Source organism: Bombina bombina, chromosome 1, assembly GCF_027579735.1.
Source record: "Bombina bombina isolate aBomBom1 chromosome 1, aBomBom1.pri, whole genome shotgun sequence".
NCBI lineage: Eukaryota > Metazoa > Chordata > Amphibia > Anura > Bombinatoridae > Bombina > Bombina bombina.
Genome location: NC_069499.1, coordinates 560,001,801 through 560,027,989, shown reverse-complemented (window position 1 = coordinate 560,027,989; position 26,189 = coordinate 560,001,801). Strand labels below are relative to the sequence as shown.

General features: G+C 40.4%; 1 protein-coding gene across 1 annotated transcript in view; it reads left to right on the top strand.

Moving 5' to 3' along the window:
* Positions 1 to 26,189, top strand: part of VPS8 (VPS8 subunit of CORVET complex) — a 478,663-nt gene that overhangs the window by 56,510 nt on the left and 395,964 nt on the right. The window contains 1 exon segment of the mRNA XM_053698746.1: positions 3,749 to 3,816. Within this exon segment, the coding sequence (XP_053554721.1) occupies positions 3,749 to 3,816 (68 nt within the window).

Sequence of the window (26,189 nt, the reverse complement as noted above, 5' to 3'; positions counted from 1 at the left end):
CTGCCCTCTTACAAGCCTGACCTGTTAACTCTCCAGTCTTGGAGCTCTGCTGGGATGAACTGAAGATTGCTCATTAAGGACAACTTTGCAATCTGCTGAATAACGGAGATAAGGTACATCAAGCCACTCTATCACTACTTTAACCCAGCGAGAGACACTACCTGCATTATCGAAAGAAGCAACACCTCCCCCTTTAACATGGCCCTAGCGACATATATCCTTGCCGAAATCAGCTCCTTACTTGAACAGTACCAGACCAATTTTGACAACACCCTAAGAGCTGTACATGCCGATCCTCCCAGGGTTAACCTCCCTCAGGATTCCCCAGCAGCGTGTACAGGCACTGAGGACTGGTGTCCGCCACAAGCACTGTTAAGTGCAGCTACCACCGCACAGTATATCACCTCTCCTGAGTGTCAGGAACCAGTGGGGCATAAATGTGAGACCTACGGTGCTATCATGGTTAACAAAGCATGTACCCCGTTCCAGATGGGAACCTGTAGAGGACGCCTGCTGATTGTTAGTGTTCCACATCTTAATGCAGTACCTTTATGGCCTACATCATGTAAGCTGAGTTCTCCCCTTGCAATACATACGGCTAGGTCCTATTCACCCAGGGGGTCTTTGGGGGCTTTCCCTTTGTTCCGTAATGCAACTACTGAAGAGAGTGAGCCTACATCTCATGTCCTCACTACCGGTCATGAATTGAATGATGACCCATCAGAATGCTCATTAGAGCGGATACTGCAGCTGGACACAGATGTCATGATCCCTAGAGGCATTGGATAAGGGGTCAGCTTTAAATTTTACCAAGTCCATTTCATTTACTGTGGACCTCTGTGTGACTTTGATTATGGTGACGGCGTGCTTGCCTATTTCTGAACTGTCCATCATGAGTCTACACTTATATCTGTTTTGTTCATTATTAAGCAAAGTTTGCTTGTTCATATTGTTGACATATTATGTGAAGGTGATAGTGCAGTTTATTTTGTGCCGATATACTTCTCTGCCTGCAGTTCTCTCCCCACCTGGAGCAATCATATGGAAATTGTCTTTGTTAATTTGCTCTTCCTAGTTTCATAGCCCTTAATCATTTAAACCATCTATATTATTATAATACACTACACTCCGAAATTTTAACTAATATCTTTTTGATGGCTGATGTAGATTCCACTTTCTACCACTGGAGGGGAGTAGAGATTTGCTTTTACTTTAAACACAGCAGATACGTGTCTAATCTTGGTTTTGATTTCATGTCACTTGGGACTGCCTCAAGATGCCTAATAATATATATATCGAGTTACCCCCTGCAGATTTTTTATTTATATACATACAGGTCATAACCAGGTAGCTATACATTTTTCTTTTCTGCCTCCTTCTGATTAAAAGAGCTAATCCTACCAGCAGAGGAATGATGACTGTCACTGTCTCCATTATCTATGCTAAGCTCTGAGCTTTAAGTGTGTCCACAGATTTAACAGTTAAAAGTGGATGAGACATACTGCAGTCCAGTGCATCTTTTCCTACTAAAGACTTTTTTGCATGTTCAGCGCACGCAGTTTCTAATGTTTAGTTTTACTAGTTTTTTTTTTTTTTGGTTTATCTATAGTCCAATTTGGCACATATTTTATGTTCCTGTTAATTAGGACACAAGGCTTAGATCCTAATGCATTGCATGTATATCCATATGCATATTGTGTTCTACTGCACCAATGCGCCTAGGAATGAAATCACTGTTTAATTGCTGGTTACTATTAATGTATAACTGTATTTTATTCTTACAAGCAACCCTATAATATTACTAGTGAATGCAACTCTGTTCTACCCATATGGTTTAGTTAGATTTGTTTTCTCCTTTCTAATGTTCCACCAAACATTTAAGACTATCTCCAATATTTTGGGTGTGAGTAGCTCCTTGGAAAAATTCACAACTTACCACTTGACTAATTTAATTGTTTTGCCCGTCGCCTGGACATAGGGCCCGTGCCCAGGGGGCGGGGATAGGTTACAAGGGAATGTGAAAAACTGTTTACTTCTCATCATAGCTCCGGTCCCACTATGCTCTAGTTATACATTGATAAATATCTGATATGTTAGGTGCTACTTTAGCCAATTCAGATTCATAGATCATATAGAGAGAGAGATCATTCCCATATTTGCTGTGATTCCTACTCATTAGTCTATAGTCATCCTACCATGAATCCAGGCTAATAATTTTTTTTTTTCTGATAGGCTGGTCCTGCGTTCATCTAGATAGGCAAGGCCATAGTATGCGCTACATAAAGATTAAACTAACCGCAATAGAGCAATTTTGAGGACTCCAGATTGGGCATCCTCGCATATAAGAGCCTTCATTAGTTCAGAATACACCTAGCTTACTTCTTTTAGTTATTCGTGCACTCTTTAGTTTATATATTTGTCTCCTAGCTTACTTAATTACCACCTCCCCCCCCTCTATATAATACACCTCCTATAACAGGAGGGTTAACTAGGCGATTTCTCTCGCCAATACCGCACCCTAGATATATTCTTCATTATCTATTGCACTATAGCTATATATTTTACCCCACAACTTTACCATATGACAGACTGTTAAAAAAGAGCCTCTAACTCTCATATGCTTATTTTTACTCTTTCCTCTAGTTGTTGAGAGGCCAGAACTCAAAAAAGGGAAAAAAAAAATTCAAAATTTGAGGTAAACAGCAATAGACCCACGAGTGGTCTTCCCTATTTCAGGTAGCCTTCTACTATTGCAAAAATATTTCAAGGTGTTGTGTTCGACTAGTACAGTGCGATAATAGTGTCCATATGACTCTTGTGAACAACCCCTCATTAGAGGCCCCAACAGGTGCGGGAATCACAGAGTTTACAGGTAAAAAAGAACCGTTCCTATAATATACACTTCAGACTTATGATATGCATAAACAGCGTGCTTACCACTCCGGTGTCAATCGATAACTGTATATTTCAGACAGTTCAGCTTGGTAGCGGATACAAATGACTCAGAAGTACTTGTTAGTAAACCGTCTGCCCTCCGGCATGAACGCTGTATATACTTCACTGTTAATTTCAACAGGTGAGTACCTGTGACGTATACTGTCCTATGTTAGAACTGTTGGAGCTCTCCTGAACTCGTATTAAATATCAACAAATATGCAACAAAGTTTCACAGTTCAATCAATAGGATTTCAGAGAGAGAGAGAGATGATAAGTAAAATTTAAAATGTCATTTTATTGAATTCGTTAAAACAGACCTGGCACAGCACACAGAAATCCCCACTGCTGACGCGTCAGCAGTGGGGATTTCTGTGTGCTGTGCCAGGTCTGTTTTAACGAATTCAATAAAATGACATTTTAAATTTTACTTATCATCTCTCTCTCTCTCTGAAATCCTATTGATTGAACTGTGAAACTTTGTTGCATACTATTGCAAAAATCCCATTCGGTTAGGGGGTCCAAGAGTGGCCCTCGATTAAACGAGAAGGCTTCAGCTTGTATTGGCGTAACTGAATTATGTTTCTACATAGTATTCTAAGCGTTCCTTAAGTTTGTTATCTTGCTAGATGATGTTATTAATAATGCTCGCATTTATATTAACACTCCTTGTATTTTCAGCTTTGCATTATGTTTCTGGTGATGACATTTATGGTGTGTTTTAATGATATCTCTGTATGCCATCTTTTACCTCAATAAAAAAAAATATATAAAAAAAAAAAATAAAATAATGGACCTCTCTTCTTTTATTCAGTTCACAGATGACCCGACTCTCGCCATCTGCAATGACAGTGGAGGATCAGTGTTTGAGCTAACATTTAAGTAAGTTATTTTATTATTCTAATGAGTTGTACTCTCCAGCTGAGTAGGGAGCTCAGTATCGGTGTCCTCGCTTCACTAAATAGAGGGTTATAGGAAAGTTGTAAGTGAAGTGGTCTTTTAAGTACTAAAGGAGTTTTCTAGTCATCTTTTTAATCCCATTTTTGCTCCATCTTCATTAAAGTACCATTAAATACAGTAGAATTACCTAATCAACAAATGCATAATAAAAAAGGCTATGAAACACACTTAGGGGCCAATTCAATAAAATGTGCAGTTCTAGACATGGTTTTCCACGCCAACACTCGCTGGGGCAGCCTTATTGAATTCTATATTAAAAAAAGTGTCTTTCCCTGCGAGTGGCGAGATGTTTCCCACAAAAATAGCGAGTGCTCTCTGCTAGGTAGAAGATCACAATGGAGAGCAAAGTACAAAGGAATCCGGTGTGTTTTAAAACTTGAATATTACACCTAGTGCTAATCAAATTACGCTGTTTTCAGTGCCTTTATCTTAAATTTGCTGTAATTTTCTTATGCATAGGTTTCCTTTCAGAGTAATTAGTGTACTGAGTATTTTGCTAAAAGCTTGTTACCTTTTAGTGAGAAGTCTAGTGCACAATTGTTTATCGAATTATGCTATGGTATGAGAGAAAATGTCATATAAGCCCATATTATGAAAAAAACAAGAATTACAGTTTGTATTTTGTACTTTAGAACTATGAATTTCTTTGTGTTTTTTTCTCACCCAATGTACAGTGAGGCCCCGGTTTACGCACGACTCGGTATACAAAATTTCGGTTTACGAAATCGAAATTTGAAGAAAATTTGACTCGGTTTACGAATTTTTTTCGCAATACGAAACAAAATGCCGGTTTGCCCCCCTCGGTTTACGAATATTTTTCGCAATACGAAACAAAATGCCGGTTTGCCCCCCTCGGTTTACGAATATTTTTCGCAATACGAAACCAGTGGCCCCTGTGCCCCCTGCATACTCAAGTATGATTGAATTAATGAAGTTTGGGTACCAGTGTAGAGGTGTTGGAGAGGTTTTGGAGCCATTTTGCAGCAAGTTGTTAAGCCTTTTGGAGCCATTTGCAGCAAGTTGTGGAGCCTTTTGGAGACATTGGAGCCATTTGCAGCAAGTTGTTAAGCCTTTTGGAGCCTTTTGGAGCCTTTTTTGGACACTTTACTTGAATTTTTTCGGACCTCCGGAACGCATTAATTGATTTTCAATGCATTCCTATGGGAAACCGTGTTTCGGTTTACGAATTTTTCGCAATACGAAACGACCCGGAGAACGAATTAAATTCGTAAACCGAGGCCTCACTGTATTTGAATTATGATTTACGCTGTGCATATGTAATACAATTTATTCCTGTGTAATTTTCTTACAAATTTTATGTTTTTGATAAAATACAATTTTTGGTGAACAAGTTTGTTATGATTTTTGATCAACCTTAACGATACATTTTTTTCCTGCGTATTTTTAGGTGAATTTGTTTTGTATGATTTTAAAATTACGAATTTCATTGTGTAGTTTTGTAATTTATGCGTCTCCTTCCCGTACAAAAATGTAGTATAGGTCCCTTAGCAAGACACCCTGTTTTCACGGTAAAAAGTAATTTCACCAGGGAAATAGGACTGGCAAGCAATCTTATAGAATCTCACCAGCCTAGAGAACTTTAAATAATCGGCCCCTTAGTCTAAATCTCAAATGTGTAGTGGATTTTTTTTCTGAAAAAGTTAATTTTATTCCGTCTTGCACAATGTGGCATCTATTAGCCAATTACAAAATGCATGATATACATATATACTGTGAATTTGTGCATATACTCAGTAGGAGCTGGTGCCTTAGAAAGTGTGCATAAAAAAAGACTATCAGCATTCAGGGGTGGACTAAGACCAATCAGGGCCTCAGGCAAAAATTAGGGAAGGGCTCCCAATGTCTCATACTGACCCAAATGTATTAAAATGTATGCAAATGAACATGGTAGCCTCCCTGCCCTGCCCCCACCAGGCCCCCCAACCTCCAGGGTCAGGACCACCAACATCAATGGCCAGAGACAGGGCCCCCAACCTCCAGGGCCAGGCGCCACACTCCATGGCCCTCACAGCGACATACCCCTGACAGGGCCCCCCATACTCTAGGGTCCCCCAAGCAACAAACCCCACATCCAGGCACAAGGTCCCCTCTAAACCCACACTTAACTGCTTAGTTATTGTTAGGGCAGCTGTCAGCCCCAGCTTAAGCAGCACACCAGGAGCCATTGAGATGCCATTTGTGGGCCCCCTACATGCTGGGCACTCGGTCCAGGTCCTATTTGCCTGGCTGCTCAGTTCGCCCCTGTCCACATTTTGATAATGGAATTGTATTGGAAAGTTGTTTACAATTGCATGCTCATCTGAATCATGAAAGTTTAATTTTGACTTTAGTATTGCTTTAAAGCAGTGGGCCTCCCCTTTGGTAACAATTTTACGATGAGCACGCCCCCAGATATTATTAAAGGGCCATAATACCCAAATGTTTAAACACTTGAAAGTGATGCAGCATAGCTGTAAAAAGCTGACTAGAAAATATCTCCTGAACATCTCTATGTAAAAAAGAAAGATATTTTACCTCAAAAGTTCCTCAGTAGCCACCTCCCATTGTAAAGGATTTCTAAGCAGCATTTTAGTGTGTCTGTCCTGGGACATCTGAAGGGATGAGCATCGTGCACTCTCATCTTATTTCACCAATCAGGTAAAGGAAGTTTACAATGAAATCTCATGAGAGTCAAGTCAAATCTCATGAGATCACAGTAAAAGTTCATGACCTCAGCACTGCTGATGCTGATTGGCTGCTGTTCATTTCTTCATTTCTTTTATTTTTTTTACCTGCAGCTGGCAGCAGCTGAATTATAACTTTTTACACAGAACTTACTCTGCTGAGCTGAGGAGATTGTGAGGTAAAATATCTTCCTTTTTTACATAGAGATGCTCAGGTGATATTTTCCTGTCAGCTTTTTACAGTTATACTGCATCAGTTTCAAGTGATTTAGCATATGAGTATTATGTCCCTTTAAATTTAAAGCCCACACTCTCTCTCACACACACAAGCACACACTCTCACACACACAAGCACACACTCTCTCTCACACACACAAGCACACGCACTCTCACACACACAAGCACACACTCTCTGTCACACACATACAGAATGGCACAATATTGATTTGACTGCAAATGGAGTGTATTATACAAGGGGGATAACAGAGGAAAGTAGGGACCTTAAAATATAGGAGCCAGACCTAGGGGCCCAGGATACACAATATATTGCTACATGACCACAAGTCCCACAACAGGGCCTTGACAGGGCTGCACACAATGTTAAATACCACCCCACTTTACTCTGTGCTACTGACCGTTAAGGCTCTTCTCTCAACAACCAGCAAATAATCCATTTTTTCACTCCTTCAAAGCATTTTTGGTTCAGCACCCTGGATAGCGCTTGCCGAATGGTGGCTACATTTAGCCACCAATCTGCAATCGCTACCCAGGTACTGAACAAAATAAGGGCTCGTAAACTTACATTCCTGTTTTTTTAAATAAAAGATACCAAGGGAACAAAGAAAAATTGATAATAGGAGTAAATTAGAAAGTTGCTAAAAATTGCATGAACTATCTGAATCATGAATGAAAATGTGGGTTGAGTATCCCTTTAACTCCATGAAGAAAAGAATTGTAGCATTTTCATGTAGTGCTCTTTCATATGTTTAATAGTTTTTTGTTTTTTTTTGTGCTGAAATTGGGAATCAATGATCATAGCCTAGCTCCACTGCTCTTAAAAAATTAATAGCAAACTTAACTAGATTCACAGTCATCTTACTTTCTTCAAATATTAGATTTTATGAAATATGCATAGATAACTGATTAAAAGTATTTGAATGAGAAACTAGTTACCTCTGCTTTGAGGTCTACATTGTGTCAAATTATTTAATTGTGTTACAATGATTCAAAAGTGCAGTCTGTTTGCATGTGTACAAACTAAATACAAATAAATATCCAAAAATGCTCACTTTTGTTTAATAAAGATTGATGAAATCTGAATTATTTTAGTCAAATTTGAATTTTACTTTAGTGGGTCAAGCTTAAAGGGACAATGAACCCAAATTTTTTCTTTTGTGATTCAGATAGAGCATGCAATTTTAAGCAACGTTCTCATTTACTCCTATTATCATTTTTTCTTCGTCCTCTTGCTATCTTTATTTGAAAAAGAAGGTGTCTAAGATTTTTTGGTTCAGAACTCCGGACAGCACTTTTCTATTGGTGGATGAGTCCTGATCAAACTATGCTATCCTGGGCATATACCTTAAAAAATTACAGCTGGCCAGCAATAATAACTCCGGTGACCGGCAGGCATCATTCTAGCTCATTATAACAGGTGAGAGACAGATCTCTGGGATCTCTAAGACACATGACTGAGTCACTGAGGGCCCTGTCCGATAAAGCTACGGGAGCTATATAGAGGTAACACTAACAACGGCAACTGCCGATATCAGCTACAAACAATATAATCAGCTGCTAACTAGAGGGGTCCGGACAGAGAGAAACTCACCTCATCTCGCTATACCGCTATTGCGGAGCAGCCACAAGAATATATGTAGTGCTAGAAACAGGGCGCCGCCATCTTAGGCCTCCCCACGCTACAAAGTGCGCAACTAATTTGCCTCCTCAAACGCAGCTAACTAAAACTACACTAAACAGTGCTCAGGCTGGTACAAGTGGACACAGGCACATGAGGCTGCAGTGGAGAGATACCAATGACTGATAGAAGGGAAGGGTAAAAAAAAAAGAGAAGTAGAGCTACAAGAACACATGAAGAGAGACCGAAGTCATTCGTGGTTCCTATGATTACTTTAAAAAAAAACAAACAAAAAAACGTCAGAGCAGTAGTCAATGTGTTAAAACACATCATTTTATACTGATACAGGCTGTGACATATTATAGTGAGCCTATACTACTGAAGCCGACTTCTACATATTTAACCTTACAGCACTCTTAATATACAAAACAGACTACTTGTGCTGTTTACACCCTTTGGCCCTATCAAAATGGCTACTAGGAGAAATACTAAACAAGACAAACTTTCCAAGCCCCTATCAGGGAAATCCCTGCCTATATCATCCTACATGCAGCGTTCTGATCATTCTGAGGCCAGAAATAAAAGGCTTTCTGGAGATACCCCAGCCGCCACTGACCCTAATCTGCAACCTGAGGACACACAAATGTCTGCGTCTATTTTTCACGACTTGCCATCCAAGCAAGACATTGGTGACATTGTTCGCACATGCATGAGAGAGGAGCTTGCGGGCATGAAAAAGGATATCCACACCTTAGGATTCCAGGTGGAGTACTTGGAGGGCAACCAGGAAGAGATTAAAGAAGATGTACAAAATCTTACTGACCAAGTCACACAACATCAAGAAATTATTTCCTCACTCCAAGAAAAACTAGAGGACTTGGAGAATCGAAGACAAAGAAAAAACATACGCATCAGGGGAGTCCCCGAAAGCATTCTTCCAAGAGACTTTCCTGTCTATTTGCAATCCCTATTCCAACAGATAAAAGACTCAACTAGTATCTCAGAGATCCAATGGGTGAGAGCGCATAGATCACTTAGACCCAAGCCGCCAGATACGGCCCCTCCAAGAGACATAATTATCCGTTTCAAAAAGTTCTTGGGAAAAAGAAATGCTCATGAACCAGTCACGGAAACTACAACCATTCAGATACAGAGGGAATGTATTACAATTTTATCAAGACTTATCCTTCCAAACACTGCAGAGGAGAAAGGATTTTGCACCCGCTTCACATCGCTTCTACGGAACAAGAAGATCCCTTATCGCTGGGGTTTTCCCACTCAGATATGGGTTTTAAGGAATAACACTCTGCAGAACATCGGAGGACATTGCTTCTTTCTGCAAAACACTGGAATTAGACTCTCCACAGCTATCTGAAACTCCAAGCACCTCATCCTCATCGCCTTCTAGAAGGAACATGGACTCATCCACTTCTTGGACCATTGTGGCCAATAAACAGGACAAAGTCAATAAATCGCCAAGACTGCTGACCAATCCTCCAAAACCTACACTTCTGACACAAGATAAGTCCGACACAATGATTCCCATGAGCCTCACTTGACTGCTGCTTTGAACTGAATTGAATTCTTTTAGAAGTTTACCTGCTGGGTATTGTATATGATTGTTTTACACACTACACTTGAATGTATAAAGGTTTAATAATCTCATACTTCATATATCTGAATAATCATACCCATCTCTGTATTCTCAACGTAACTGCTATTTATGCTGTCTATTTAGATAGGACCACTATAGACGTGGACCTTATGTGTTCCTTACCTCTATTTGCACTGAGTAGGAGCTAGTTTTTCTCAAAGTTTCTAATAGACTAGCTAAATTATTATGCTTAAAGGGAAAGTAAACCTTAAAAATAGTGCAGAATTATATAACATTATATTAGCCAAACTTTATAAAACCTAATGTACCCTATTAATTTTTTTTAAAAAACGCTGTTTTACAGACCCGCTCTCTGTACTCTGCTGAGCGGGTCTGTTATATTTACTCAGCGCATCGGGCCAGCTGTATAGTCACAGCCCGGCCCGACCGCGCCATAAGACTAAGTGCAGCTCGCTCCTGCTCTGTCTGACAGCAGGAGCGAGCTGCACTTAGTCTTATGGCGCGGTCGGGCCGGGCTGTGCCTATACAGCTGGCCCGATGCGCTGAGTAAATATAACAGACCCGCTCAGCAGAGCACAGATAGCGGGTCTGTAAAACAGCGTTTTTTAAAAAAAATTAGTAGGGTACATTAGGTTTTTATAAAGTTTGGCTAATATAATGTTATATAATTCTGCACTATGTGCAGAATTATATAACATTATTTTTAAGGTTTACTGTCCCTTTAATAAAGCTCCACTGAACCTATCTTCTTCTTTAGCACAATTTACATAAAATAGTTATTTGTACTTTGTTGTTCTCGACATAATGTTTGCCCAGGAAGCAAGCCACTTAACAGGATATACCGCTATGTAGGACTTGCTGAGTAGGTTCCCCCACATGTTGCTCTCAGTATAGCCTACATTAGGAAGAGAGCCTTTTATTGTTTTGTCTTGTTTGTTATGTTCTGTTTGTTTATACTGTTTACAATGTTATTCATAGTTGAAAATATATGCTATTATGAGAGTTGCCTTGTTATGTACAATGCTAGGATGCATACAGTTCTACATACTCTTGTATTATCCCCTCCTACATCAGCTTCTAGTTCATATCACACTCCTATACAATACATGACACTCATATACCATATAGATGTCACACGCTAAGCATGATATGGTACGCCATTTGACACTAACTCAGAATGCAAAGGGATTAAATTCGCCTCACAAGAGATCAAAGGCCCTATCGGACCTAGTTATGCGTCATGCTGACATTCTATTCTTGCAGGAGACCAATTTTAGACACCAGAAGGAACCCAAGTATTTTGGGAAACTATACACAACTCACTACCATAGCTCCGGATCGTCAAAGAAAAACAGAGTGAGTATCTTGTTCCATAAATCCCTTCCATTCACTTTACACCACAAGATAACTGATAAAGAGGGGCGATTCCTGGGTCTTATGGGCCTTCTCTATGGCAGACCAGTCACCTTTATCAATATTTATGCACCTAACACCAACCAACTCCCTTTTTTCCACTACATGTTTAGGAAAATTTTCGACCTAGCTGTAGGCCCAATATTTTTAGCCGATTTTAATGTATCCATACATCCCAAAACTGACAACACTAACCCTATCATACAAATTTCACATAAACTCACCACTATATTGTGGAGGGGTTTTAAAGATTTAAATCTATGACACCTGGAAGTTTGTGCATTATGACACCAGAGATTTCACCTTTTTCTCCCATCCTAAAAAACTTACAGTAGGCTAGACTACATTTTTACAAACCAAAAAAGCCTCACCCATGTCCACAAATGTGACATATCCCCCACTTCATGGTCAGACCACTCAGCAGTCATCTATGGAAGCTAGATGACTCTCTCTTAGACTTCCCTGACTCAGTTGTCAAACTTACGAACACCATAACTGAATATTTCAGACTTAATTCACATTCTGTTAACAATAACCATACACTTTGGGAAGCACACAAATGTGTGTTACGAGGTGAATTCATTAAGCTAAAAGCACACTGCCAACAAACCCACCATAAACATTATCAGGAGTTAATGGATAAATACACAAAACTAGAATACCTATTGAAAAAATCCCCAACTGACGCCACTGCTTTAAAAGATATCCCAAAAATTTGTGAGGAACTAAATCTTTTTCTCGATATTGAATATCAATCTCACAGGAAAAAAACAAACAGCCTGTTTTACTTTGAGAGTAATAGAGCAGGCAAAATGTTAGCTAGGGCTCTAAAAAAGAAAAAAAATGTAAGTCTTATATCTATGAGCTACATCCTCCCTGTCATAAAAAAACGCTGCAAACTACCTCCGAAATCCTAAAGTCATTCCATGAATACTACACCACACTATATAACTTACCGAAAAATTCACAAACCTCAGGCCATTCTACTGCCCTAGAACAGTATTTAGATAATTGCGTGTTGCTTGCTATATCTAAAGAACAGCGAGATCAAATCAATAGACCAATTTCACTACAGGAAACTCTTTTTGCTATAAAAAGCCTGAAAATGGGCAAAAGCCCAGGACCAGATAGCTTTACAGCTAAATATTATTGCACATTCTCAAATTCTTTAGCTCCTTTCCTTACCTCATTATTCAATGAATCTAATATAAATAACCCATTCCCACCCTCAATGTTGGAGGCACAAGTACTGGTATTGCCTAAACCGGGCAAGCCACCTACGACGCCAGCCAACTTCCGCCCAATTTCTTTATTGAACATAGATATAAAAATATATGTGAAAATCTTGGCCCTCAGAATCAACCAAGTCTTGCCTGAAATTGTCCACACCAACCAAGCTGGCTTCACCCCTTTTAGAGAGGCTAGCGATAACACCACCAAAATTCTCCATCTTATGGAATATGCCCAACATCAAAAGGTCCCGTCTGTGTTTTTGTCTATGGACGAGGAGAAAGCCTTTGATAGACTAGATTGGCAATTTTTAAAATGCGCTTTTCACAAATTTGGCTTTCTCCAACATAGGTGTGTCCGGTCCACGGCGTCATCCTTACTTGTGGGATATTCTCTTCCCCAACAGGAAATGGCAAAGAGCCCAGCAAAGCTGGTCACATGATCCCTCCTAGGCTCCGCCTACCCCAGTCATTCTCTTTGCCGTTGTACAGGCAACATCTCCACGGAGATGGCTTAGAGTTTTTTAGTGTTTAACTGTAGTTTTTCATTATTCAATCAAGAGTTTGTTATTTTCAAATAGTGCTGGTACGTACTATTTACTCAGAAACAGAAAAGAGATGAAGAATTCTGTTTGTATGAGGAAAATGATTTTAGCAACCGTAACTAAAATCCATGGCTGTTCCACACAGGACTGTTGAGAGCAATTAACTTCAGTTGGGGGAACAGTTTGCAGTCCTTTGCTGCTTGAGGTATGACACATTCTAACAAGACGATGTAATGCTGGAAGCTGTCATTTTCCCTATGGGATCCGGTAAGCCATGTTTATTACGATTGTAAATAAGGGCTTCACAAGGGCTTATTTAGACTGTAGACTTTTTTTTGGGCTAAATCGATTGATATTAACACTTATTTAGCCTTGAGGAATCATTTATTCTGGGTATTTTGATATAATAATATCGGCAGGCACTGTTTTAGACACCTTATTCTTTAGGGGCTTTCCCAAAGCATAGGCAGAGTCTCATTTTCGCGCCGGTGTTGCGCACTTGTTTTTGAGAGGCATGGCATGCAGTCGCATGTGAGAGGAGCTCTGATACTTATAAAAGACTTCTGAAGGCGTCATTTGGTATCGTATTCCCCTTTGGGTTTGGTTGGGTCTCAGCAAAGCAGATACCAGGGACTGTAAAGGGGTTAAAGCTTAAAACGGCTCCGGTTCCGTTATTTTAAGGGTTAAAGCTTCCAAAATTGGTGTGCAATATTTTCAAGGCTTTAAGACACTGTGGTGAAAGTTTGGTGAATTTTGAACAATTCCTTCATGTTTTTTCGCAATTGCAGTTATAAAGTGTGTTCAGTTTAAAATTTAAAGTGACAGTAACGGTTTTATTTCAAAACGTTTTTTGTACTTTCTTATCAAGTTTATGCCTGTTTAACATGTCTGAACTACCAGATAGACTGTGTTCTGAATGTGGGGAAGCCAGAATTCCTATTCATTTAAATAAATGTGATTTATGTGATAATGACAATGATGCCCAAGATGATTCCTCAAGTGAGGGGAGTAAGCATGGTACTGCATCATTCCCTCCTTCGTCTACACGAGTCTTGCCCACTCAGGAGGCCCCTAGTACATCTAGCGCGCCAATACTCCTTACTATGCAACAATTAACGGCTGTAATGGATAATTCTGTCAAAAACATTTTAGCCAAAATGAACCCTTGTCAGCGTAAGCGTGGATGCTCTGTTTTAGTTACTGAAGAGCATGACGACGCTGATATTAATATCTCTGAAGGGCCCCTAACCCAATCTGAGGGGGCCAGGGAGGTTTTGTCTGAGGGAGAAATTACTGATTTAGGGAACATTTCTCAGCAGGCTGAATCTGATGTGATTACATTTAAATTTAAATTGGAACATCTCCGCATTTTGCTTAAGGAGGTATTATCCACTCTGGATGATTGTGAAAATTTGGTCATCCCAGAGAAACTATGTAAAATGGACAAGTTCCTAGAGGTGCCGGGGCTCCCAGAAGCTTTTCCTATACCCAAGCGGGTGGCGGACATTGTTAATAAAGAATGGGAAAGGCCCGGTATTCCTTTCGTCCCTCCCCCCATATTTAAAAAATTGTTTCCTATGGTCGACCCCAGAAAGGACTTATGGCAGTCAGTCCCCAAGGTCGAGGGAGCGGTTTCTACTTTAAACAAACGCACCACTATTCCCATAGAGGATAGTTGTGCTTTCAAAGATCCTATGGATAAAAAATTAGAAGGTTTGCTTAAAAAGATGTTTGTTCAGCAGGGTTACCTTCTACAACCCATTTCATGCATTGTCCCTGTCACTACAGCCGCATATTTCTGGTTTGATGAACTGATTAAGGTGCTCGATAGTGACTCTCCTCCTTATGAGGAGATTATGGACAGAATCAATGCTCTCAAATTGGCTAATTCTTTCACTCTAGACGCCTCTTTGCAATTGGCTAAGTTAGCGGCTAAGAATTCTGGGTTTGCTATTGTGGCGCGCAGAGCGCTTTGGTTGAAATCTTGGTCGGCTGATGCGTCTTCCAAGAACAAGCTACTAAACATTCCTTTCAAGGGGAAAACGCTGTTTGGTCCTGACTTGAAAGAGATTATCTCTGATATCACTGGGGGTAAGGGCCACGCCCTTCCTCAGGATCGGCCTTTCAAGGCAAAAAATAGACCTAATTTTCGTCCCTTTCGTAAAAACGGACCAGCCCAAGGTGCTACGTCCTCTAAGCAAGAGGGTAATACTTCTCAGGCCAAGCCAGCTTGGAGACCAATGCAAGGCTGGAACAAGGGAAAGCAGGCCAAGAAACCTGCCACTGCTACCAAGACAGCATGAAATATTGGCCCCCGATCCGGGACCGGATCTGGTGGGGGGCAGACTCTCTCTCTTCGCTCAGGCTTGGGCAAGAGATGTTCTGGATCCTTGGGCGCTAGAAATAGTCTCCCAGGGTTATCTTCTGGAATTCAAGGGACTTCCCCCAAGGGGGAGGTTCCACAGGTCTCAGTTGTCTTCAGACCACATAAAAAGACAGGCGTTCTTACATTGTGTAGAAGACCTGTTAAAAATGGGAGTGATTCATCCTGTTCCATTAAGAGAACAAGGGATGGGGTTCTACTCCAATCTGTTCATAGTTCCCAAAAAAGAGGGAACGTTCAGACCAATCCTAGATCTCAAGATCTTAAACAAATTTCTCAAGGTCCCATCGTTCAAGATGGAAACCATTCGAACTATCCTTCCTTCCATCCAGGAAGGTCAATTCATGACCACGGTGGATTTAAAGGATGCGTATCTACATATTCCTATCCACAAGGAACATCATCGGTTCCTAAGGTTTGCATTCCTGGACAAACATTACCAGTTCGTGGCGCTTCCTTTCGGATTAGCCACTGCTCCAAGGATTTTCACAAAGGTACTAGGGTCCCTTCTAGCGGTGCTAAGACCAAGGGGCATTGCAGTAGTACCTTACCTGGACGACATTCTGATTCAAGCGTCGTCCCTCCCTCGAGCAAAGGCTCACACGGACATCGTCCTGGCCTTTCTCAGATCTCACGGCTGGAAAGTGAACGTGGAAAAGAGTTCTCTATCCCCGTCAACAAGGGTTCCCTTCTTGGGAACAATTATAGATTCCTCAGAAATGAGGATTTTTCTAACAGAGGCCAGAATAACAAAGCTTCTGGACTCTTGTCGGATTCTTCATTCCGTTCCTCTTCCTTCCGTAGCTCAGTGCATGGAAGTGATCGGGTTGATGGTAGCGGCAATGGACATAGTTCCTTTTGCGCGCATTCATCTAAGACCATTACAACTGTGCATGCTCAGTCAGTGGAATGGGGACTATACAGACTTGTCTCCAAAGATACAAGTAAATCAGAGGACCAGAGACTCACTCCGTTGGTGGCTGTCCCTGGACAACCTGTCACAAGGGATGACATTCCGCAGACCAGAGTGGGTCATTGTCACGACCGACGCCAGTCTGACGGGCTGGGGCGCGGTCTGGGGATCCCTGAAAGCTCAGGGTCTTTGGTCTCGGGAAGAATCTCTTCTACCGATAAATATTCTGGAACTGAGAGCGATATTCAATGCTCTCAAGGCTTGGCCTCAGCTAGCAAGGACCAAGTTCATACGATTTCAATCAGACAACATGACGACTGTTGCGTACATCAACCATCAGGGGGGAACAAGGAGTTCCCTAGCGATGGAGGAAGTGACCAAGATTATTCTATGGGCGGAGTCTCACTCCTGCCACCTGTCTGCTATCCACATCCCGGGAGTGGAAAATTGGGAAGCGGATTTTCTGAGTCGTCAGACATTGCATCCGGGGGAGTGGGAACTCCATCCGGAAATCTTTGCCCTAGTCACTCAGCTGTGGGGCATTCCAGACATGGATCTGATGGCCTCTCGTCAGAACTTCAAAGTTCCCTGTTACGGGTCCAGATCCAGGGATCCCAAGGCGGCTCTAGTGGATGCACTAGTAGCACCTTGGACCTTCAAACTAGCTTATGTGTTTCCGCCGTTTCCTCTCATTCCCAGGCTGGTAGCCAGGATCAATCAGGAGAGGGCGTCGGTGATCTTGATAGCTCCTGCGTGGCCACGCAGGACTTGGTATGCAGATCTGGTGAATATGTCATCGGCTCCACCTTGGAAGCTACCTTTGAGACGAGACCTTCTTGTTCAGGGTCCGTTCGAACATCCGAATCTGGTTTCACTCCAGCTGACTGCCTGGAGATTGAACGCTTGATTTTATCGAAGCGAGGTTTCTCAGATTCTGTTATCGATACTCTTGTTCAGGCCAGAAAGCCTGTAACTAGAAAGATTTACCACAAAATTTGGAAAAAATATATCTGTTGGTGTGAATCTAAAGGATTCCCTTGGGACAAGGTTAAGATTCCTAGGATTCTATCCTTCCTTCAAGAAGGATTGGAAAAAGGATTAGCGGCAAGTTCCCTGAAGGGACAGATTTCTGCCTTGTCGGTGTTACTTCACAAAAAGCTGGCAGCTGTGCCAGATGTTCAAGCCTTTGTTCAGGCTTTGGTTAGAATTAAGCCTGTTTACAAACCTTTGACTCCTCCTTGGAGTCTCAATTTGGTTCTTTCAGTTCTTCAGGGGGTTCCGTTTGAACCCTTACATTCCGTTGATATTAAGTTATTATCTTGGAAAGTTTTGTTTTTAGTTGCAATTTCTTCTGCTAGAAGAGTGTCAGAATTATCTGCTCTGCAGTGTTCCCCTCCTTATCTGGTGTTCCATGCAGATAAGGTGGTTTTACGTACTAAACCTGGTTTTCTTCCGAAAGTTGTTTCTAACAAAAACATTAACCAGGAGATTATCGTGCCTTCTCTGTGTCCGAAACCAGTTTCAAAGAAGGAACGTTTGTTGCACAATTTGGATGTTGTTCGCGCTCTAAAATTCTATTTAGATGCTACAAAGGATTTTAGACAAACATCTTCCTTGTTTGTTGTTTATTCAGGTAAAAGGAGAGGTCAAAAAGCAACTTCTACCTCTCTCTCTTTTTGGATTAAAAGCATCATCAGATTGGCTTACGAGACTGCCGGACGGCAGCCTCCCGAAAGAATCACAGCTCATTCCACTAGGGCTGTGGCTTCCACATGGGCCTTCAAGAACGAGGCTTCTGTTGATCAGATATGTAGGGCAGCGACTTGGTCTTCACTGCACACTTTTACCAAATTTTACAAGTTTGATACTTTTGCTTCTTCTGAGGCTATTTTTGGGAGAAAGGTTTTGCAAACCGTGGTGCCTTCCATTTAGGTGACCTGATTTGCTCCCTCCCTTCATCCGTGTCCTAAAGCTTTGGTATTGGTTCCCACAAGTAAGGATGACGCCGTGGACCGGACACACCTATGTTGGAGAAAACAGAATTTATGTTTACCTGATAAATTACTTTCTCCAACGGTGTGTCCGGCCCACGGCCCGCCCTGGTTTTTTTAATCAGGTCTGATGATTTATTTTCTTTAACTACAGTCACCACGGTACCATATGGTTTCTCCTATGCAAATTTTCCTCCTTAACGTCGGTCGAATGACTGGGGTAGGCGGAGCCTAGGAGGGATCATGTGACCAGCTTTGCTGGGCTCTTTGCCATTTCCTGTTGGGGAAGAGAATATCCCACAAGTAAGGATGACGCCGTGGACCGGACACACCGTTGGAGAAAGTAATTTATCAGGTAAACATAAATTCTGTTTTCATCAAGATTTTATTGGAAAGATATTTACTCTTTACCACAACCCCCAGGCAAAAATTAGACTAAACGACACTATATCCGACCCCTTCCCTATTACCAACGGCACAAGACAGGTGTGTCCCCTGTCGCAGTTGCTATTTGTTATAGCAATTTAAATCCTGGCTTTGTATATCAGGCATAATAGAGATGTCAAAGGCTTTACCATTGGCCCATCGGAATATAAAATCACATTGTATGCCGATGACATTTTCTTAACGCTTCTAGACCCTGAAAATTCGATCCCTCCCCTAATACAAACGCTACAGACCTATGGTCTTTATTCCAATTTTCGCATTAACATAACAAAATCAGAGATGCTTGGCATTAATCAGACAGCATCTAACCTGAGCATAATCCACAATCAATTCGGTTTCCATATTCAACATAAGGCCATCAAATATCTTGGAGTTTATATCTCGCCACACCTAGATGATATAATCGCATTGAATTATAACAAAATATGCTACGCTCCTGGAACCAAAAACCACTATCACGGTTGGGTAGAGTCAATGACTTAAAAATGATCATCCTCCCAAAGATCTTATACCTCCTACAGACATTGCCTATACCCTTGCCAGACCATTTGATCTCCAATTAACAGAAACAACTGAATACATTTATTTGGTCGAATAAACGACCTCACTTTAACACTAATACCCTCTATCGCCCTAAAGACATGGGAGGAATTGGAGCCCCAAATATAAGACAATATAGACTTGCTGTTTTTCTAACACGAGTAGTAGACTGGTGTAAACATGCACATAATAAAGAATGGGTCCTATTAGAACATTCTCTTGCCAGTAGCCCTGATCTGAGTAGTAACTGCTTGACCCCAACATCCTACCGCCAATACCTAGACACTAACACCAGGGCGGTAATAGAAATATACAAGCTATGGGATAAAACCGTTAAGAGATACCCCTCTCTCTACCATACATTCATCTTTAACACCTTTGAGAAACAGTTCTAGGTTCCCATTGAGACATCTACTCCCTCCACAAACACAGCCCTCTCTCCACAATTCACTTCCACACTCACTTCTTTACCATGATAGCAAACTTAAACCTTTGACCGAGATTACCGATTTCCTGGGACCCAACTTGCAGAATTGGTATACATACCTACAAATTTCGCACTATTTATCGTCCCATCCAGATAAGGCCCATTTTGGACACCCCCTGACTAATTTTGAGAATCTTTGCTATATCTCACACCCACATAAGGGATTTCTATCACTAATTTATAGGTTGCTATCTTCAACCCTCTATTCTTCTCCTCCCACATATGTGGCAAAATGGGAAACAGAAATGGATCAACACCCGTCGCCTAAAGATTGGCATATTATTTTTAAAAAAAATGACCAAAGCCTCATCTTCCATCCCAGTAACAGAAATGAACATTAAACTACTAAGTCGATGGTATTATACGGCATCTAGACTACATCAAATGTTTCCCAACTCAACCAATGAGTGTTGGAGAGGTTGCTCTGAGACTGCTACCTTTTTTCATATCTGTTGGCAATGCCCTACAGTTAAATCATACTGGCTCTCAATTAAACCGGAAATCGAGACAGTCCTCTCCCTAACTCTTCCTTTTGACCCTTGGATTTTTCTTTTCAATAAGTTCCCTAAGATAAAATGTAAATTGAGCCTGACACTCTTAACTATTATGATAAATTCTGCCAAAAGACAAATACCGCTACATTGGAAAACAAATAATCTCCCATCTACAGGGAGTGCAGAATTATTAGGCAAATGAGTATTTTGACCACATCATCCTCTTTATGCATGTTGTCTTACTCCAAGCTGTATAGGCTCGAAAGCCTACTACCAATTAAGCATATTAGGTAATGTGCATCTCTGTAATGAGAAGGGGTGTGGTCTAATGACATCAACACCCTATATCAGGTGTGCATAATTATTAGGCAACTTCCTTTCCTTTGGCAAAATGGGTCAAAAGAAGGACTTGACAGGCTCAGAAAAGTCAAAAATAGTGAGATATCTTGCAGAGGGGTGCAACACTCTTAAAATTGCAAAGCTTCTGAAGCGTGATCATCGAACAATCAAGCGTTTCATTCAAAATAGTCAACAGGGTCGCAAGAAGCGTGTGGAAAAACCAAGGCGCAAAATAACTGCCCATGAACTGAGAAAAGTCAAGCGTGCAGCTGCCAAGATGCCACTTGCCACCAATTTGGCCATATTTCAGAGCTGCAACATCACTGGAGTGCCCAAAAGCACAAGGTGTGCAATACTCACAGACATGGCCAAGGTAAGAAAGGCTGAAAGACGACCACCACTGAACAAGACACACAAGCTGAAACGTCAAGACTGGGCCAAGAAATATCTCAAGACTGATTTTTCTAAGGTTTTATGGACTGATGAAATGAGAGTGAGTCTTGGTGGGCCAGATGGATCGGCCCGTGGCTGGATTGGTAAAGGGCAGAGAGCTCCAGTCCGACTCAGACGCCAGCAAGGTGGAGATGGAGTACTGGTTTGGGCTGGTATCATCAAAGATGAGCTTGTGGGGCCTTTTCGGGTTGAGGATGGAGTCAAGCACAACTCCCAGTCCTACTGCCAGTTTCTGGAAGACACCTTGTTCAAGCAGTGGTACAGGAAGAGGTCTGCATCCTTCAAGAAAAACATGATTTTCATGCAGGACAATGCTCCATCACACGCGTCCAAGTACTCCACAGCGTGGCTGGCAAGAAAGGGTATAAAAGAAGAAAATCTAATGACATGGCCTCCTTGTTCACCTGATCTGAACCCCATTGAGAACCTGTGGTCCATCATCAAATGTGAGATTTACAAGGAGGGAAAACAGTACACCTCTCTGAACAGTGTCTGGGAGGCTGTGGTTGCTGCTGCATGCAATGTTGATGGTGAACAGATCAAAACACTGACAGAATCCATGGATGGCAGGCTTTTGAGCGTCCTTGCAAAGAAAGGTGGCTATATTGGTCACTGATTTGTTTTTGTTTTGTTTTTGAATGTCAGAAATGTATATTTGTGAATGTTGAGATGTTATATTGGTTTCACTGGTAAAAATAAATAATTGAAATGGGTATATATTTGTTTTTTGTTAAGTTGCCTAATAATTATGCACAGTAATAGTCACCTGCACACACAGATATCCCCCTAAAATAGCTATAACTAAAAACAAACTAAAAACTACTTCCAAAACTATTCAGCTTTGATATTAATGAGTTTTTTGGGTTCATTGAGAACATGGTTGTTGTTCAATAATAAAATTAATCCTCAAAAATACAACTTGCCTAATAATTCTGCACTCCCTGTAAAGATACATGGAAATCTATAGTGACACACACACTTAAAGGGACATGAAACCCACATTTTTTCTTTCATGATTTAGAAAGAGCATACAATTATAAACAACTTTCTAATTTACTTCTATTATCTATCTTGCCTCATTCTCTTGATATTCTTTGCTGAAAAGCATATCTAGATATGCTTAGTATCTCCTGATTGGTAGCTGCATATAGATGCCTCCTGTGATTAGTTCACCTTGTTCATTGCTATTTCTTCATTAAAGTATATCTAAAGAATGAAGCAAATTAGGTAATAGAAGTAAATTGGAATATTGTTTAAAGTTGTATTCTCTACCTTAATCATGAAAGAAAATGTTTGGGAATAGTGTCCCTTTAAGTTGGAAAGATACCACTATGTACACACTAAACGTATAAACGAGTATCACAGCATCCTATTTCTATGGGAGAAATATTTGAATATTTAAATATTTAAATGTTTGGATGTTTGAATGTTTAAGGGGTTTGAATAAACAATTAGTTTTCGCTATACATTTCACAGTGGTACCATTGGATATAGATAGCCCTTAACAAATCAAATACTGTATTTTATGACGCATGTATTATTCGTGGGACAATGCATCTAGGTTTTCTTTTATATATGTAACCAGTTAATATATACTTGTACGCTTATTCATATTGTCTATTTTGTGATGGTCTCATGTTGTAAAATCTTCAAATTACATCAATACAACTTTAAAAAAAAAAAAAAAAGAATGAAGAAAATTTGATAATAGGAGTAAATAAGAAAGTTGCTTAAAATTGCATGCTCTATCTGAATCACGAAAGAAAAATATTGGGTTCAGTGTCCCTTTAACATCTTTTAGTGAGTTTACATTGTTGTAGCCTTTGACGTTTCTTTTTTCTGACCACTAGATGGCACCACATGTGCACGCCATCTTTTTTGTAGAATGAGAAAATCAGTCTTGTAAATATAGTTTAAGAGGTACCTTAGTCCAGTGATTTTTCAACCTTTTTTTTGCCGTGGCACACTTTTTTACATTAAAAAATCCTGTGGCACACCACCATCCCAAAATTTTACAAAATCACACATTATAGCCTAATACAGGCTATATATATACAGTATATATATATATATATATATATATATATATACACACACTGTACTGTGCTGTCATGGCACACTGGTTGAAAAACACTGCCTTAGTCTATCTCTCTCACTTAAAGGGACATGAATGTGTTGAAAGAAAATACTTTTTATTTCTTTCAGCACGTTAATGTGTTTGCAAACACTCTAATATGTTAAATTATTTTATTATTGCACTACAGCTTGCATAACTATAATCACAGGAAATTGGTTACTAGGTTTTTTGTAAACTGTATTAAATGTCTTATAGATGTCGCAAAGTTTCAGCTTTTATACAAGCCTGTATGAAGATTGTTAGGGCCAAAAAGTTAACTTGGTTGTAATAAGGTGTCACAATGAAAGCAATTTGAGTGCTCAGTGCTATACTAGTTTGTAATTGAGAGGCCTCCTCAGTGCTGAGCACTCCTGTATAATTTGTTGTAAAGACAAGTTAAAGGGACACTGAACCCAAACTTTTTCTTTTGTGATTCAGATAGAGCATGAAATTTTAAGCAACTTTCTAATTTACTTCTATTATCAAATTTTCTTCATTCGCTTGGTATCTTTATTTGAAATGCAAGAATGTAAGTTTAGATGCCGGCCCATTTTTGGTGAACAACCTGGGTTGTCCTTTCTGATTGATGGATAAATTCACCCACCAATAAAAAAGTGCTGTCCATAGGTCTGAACCAAAATATGAGTAAATTAGAAACTTGCTTAAAATTTCATGCTCTATCTGAATCAGGAAAGAAAAAATTTGGGTTCAGTGTCCCTTTAAACGTGTGTGTATTTGAATCAGTTATCTTACAGCAATGGTAAATGCATTATATTTTTCTGCAAGATTCCAACAGATTAAAACAGCAGTGTCTGAATATTATTAGAACATGTTTGCTGCATTTTTTTTAAATATTCAAACTCCACCTACCACTTTCCTTATTTGAAGCCTGCAGAATACTGGGGTTGCTACTGTTATTGTGTTAAAGGGACAGTCTACACCAGAATTGTTATTGTTTAAAAAGATAGATAATTCCTTTATTACCCATTCCACAGTTTTGCATAACCAACACGGTTATATTAATACACTTTTTACCTCTGTGATTACCTTGTATCTAAACATCTTCTGACAGCCCTGATCACATTACTTTTTATTTATTATCTGTTGACTTGCATTTTAGCCATTTAGTGCTGTGTTGTGTTGACTCTTAAATAACTCCACGGGCGTAAGCACAATGTTATCTATATGGCCCATATGAACTAGCAGTCTCATGTTGTGAAAAACAAATAAAAATTGTGATAAGAAGCTGTCTGTAGTGGCTTAGAAACAGGCAGAAATTTAGAGGTTTAAATGTTCTAAAGTATATTAATATAACAATGTTGGTTCTGCAAAGCTGGGGAATGGGTAGTATAGGCGTTATCTATCTTTTTAAACAATAACAATTTTAGTGTTGACAATCTCCATTGTTTGGGTTCACTAGAAATGATAAGACTGACAACAAATGAGATACAGATATGTGACAGTGATAGGCTTGTGAAGCAATGTGCTCTTTCAGTTTTCAGGACTGGAAAATCCCAAATTTTCAGACTTAAATCACATGAAAAGGGGACAAAATAAATACTGAAAGTGTATTACAAAGTTATTTTACTATGTATAATTAAGCATTTTATATTACAATCTCAAAGTGTTTACTATCCTTTTAACCCCTTCACCCAATACTGCAAGTGGGCGTGGAAATGGGGGGGAGGAAGGGAGTGGCGAGTCCTTACACTACAGCAGATTAGTTTTAAAGGAAGAGGGTGGATCGGGTCTATACGCTACAGAAGAAATATCGGTTGGAGGTGGGAAGTAGGACCTTAAACTACAGTGATAGTTTAGAGGGGATAAAAAATACATAAAAATGCATTACGTTTTTACCGATGGGAAACAGTGGGAAAGGGGAGGGTTAGAGAGCTGTTAGGGGGATCAGGTAAGTGGGAGGGTGAGAAAGCATCCCTAAACTACAGAAAATAATAAATTACTACTTAACAGGGCCGGACTGGGAAATCAGACCGACCCTGGAAATTTGTATGGCCCGGCCCAGCCCCACCTCCCTCTGACTCAGTTTTGGGAATTTAAAGTTGGTGGGAGTGGTGTGTTAGAAAATATTGGCACTGAAAACTGCCTTTACATTGTGGTCTATGGCAACTGTGTGTTCCCATAGACCGCAATGTAAATATATATGTATATGATTATATACATATATATTTATGTGTTAATATGGGTATATATACACATATTAACACATAAATATATATGTATATATTTATATTTAAAAAATGCTGCCCATCGCTGCTCTGCTTAGTATGCAGTGCTACAATAATTGAGTGGCGAGCTACTACTGGACGTCTTGTTCACTTCACAATAATAATTAAAATAAATAATACTGTACATACATGATCGATTCGTCACTTGTGATTGATTCAGAGTTCAGACTGTCTGTCTTGAACTGACTGTGCCTGCCTCTGCGTTGCTGCCAAGTGCCAAGTTGCCGCCGGCCGCTGTGAGTATGACCGTCTTTCTTCCTTCCAACAAGTGACCCCACGCACGTGGCCTGCACTTACTCTACACGTCTCGGCTCGTTGACGCAGCTGCTCCCAGGCTCCCTCTACTATCATGTCACGTGGACGTGGCGTGTGAGATGTTGAACGGAAGAAGACAGAGTCAGACTGTAAGTCAACTCCCCTAAGTGATGTAAGAAGCCGCTGGCCCGGCCCACATAATCATTTCTCCCTGGCCCGGCCCGCCACCTCCCTCATCCTCCACCCAGTGACGTCTGTGACAGACTGAGCCTGTGACTGTGAGTGACAAA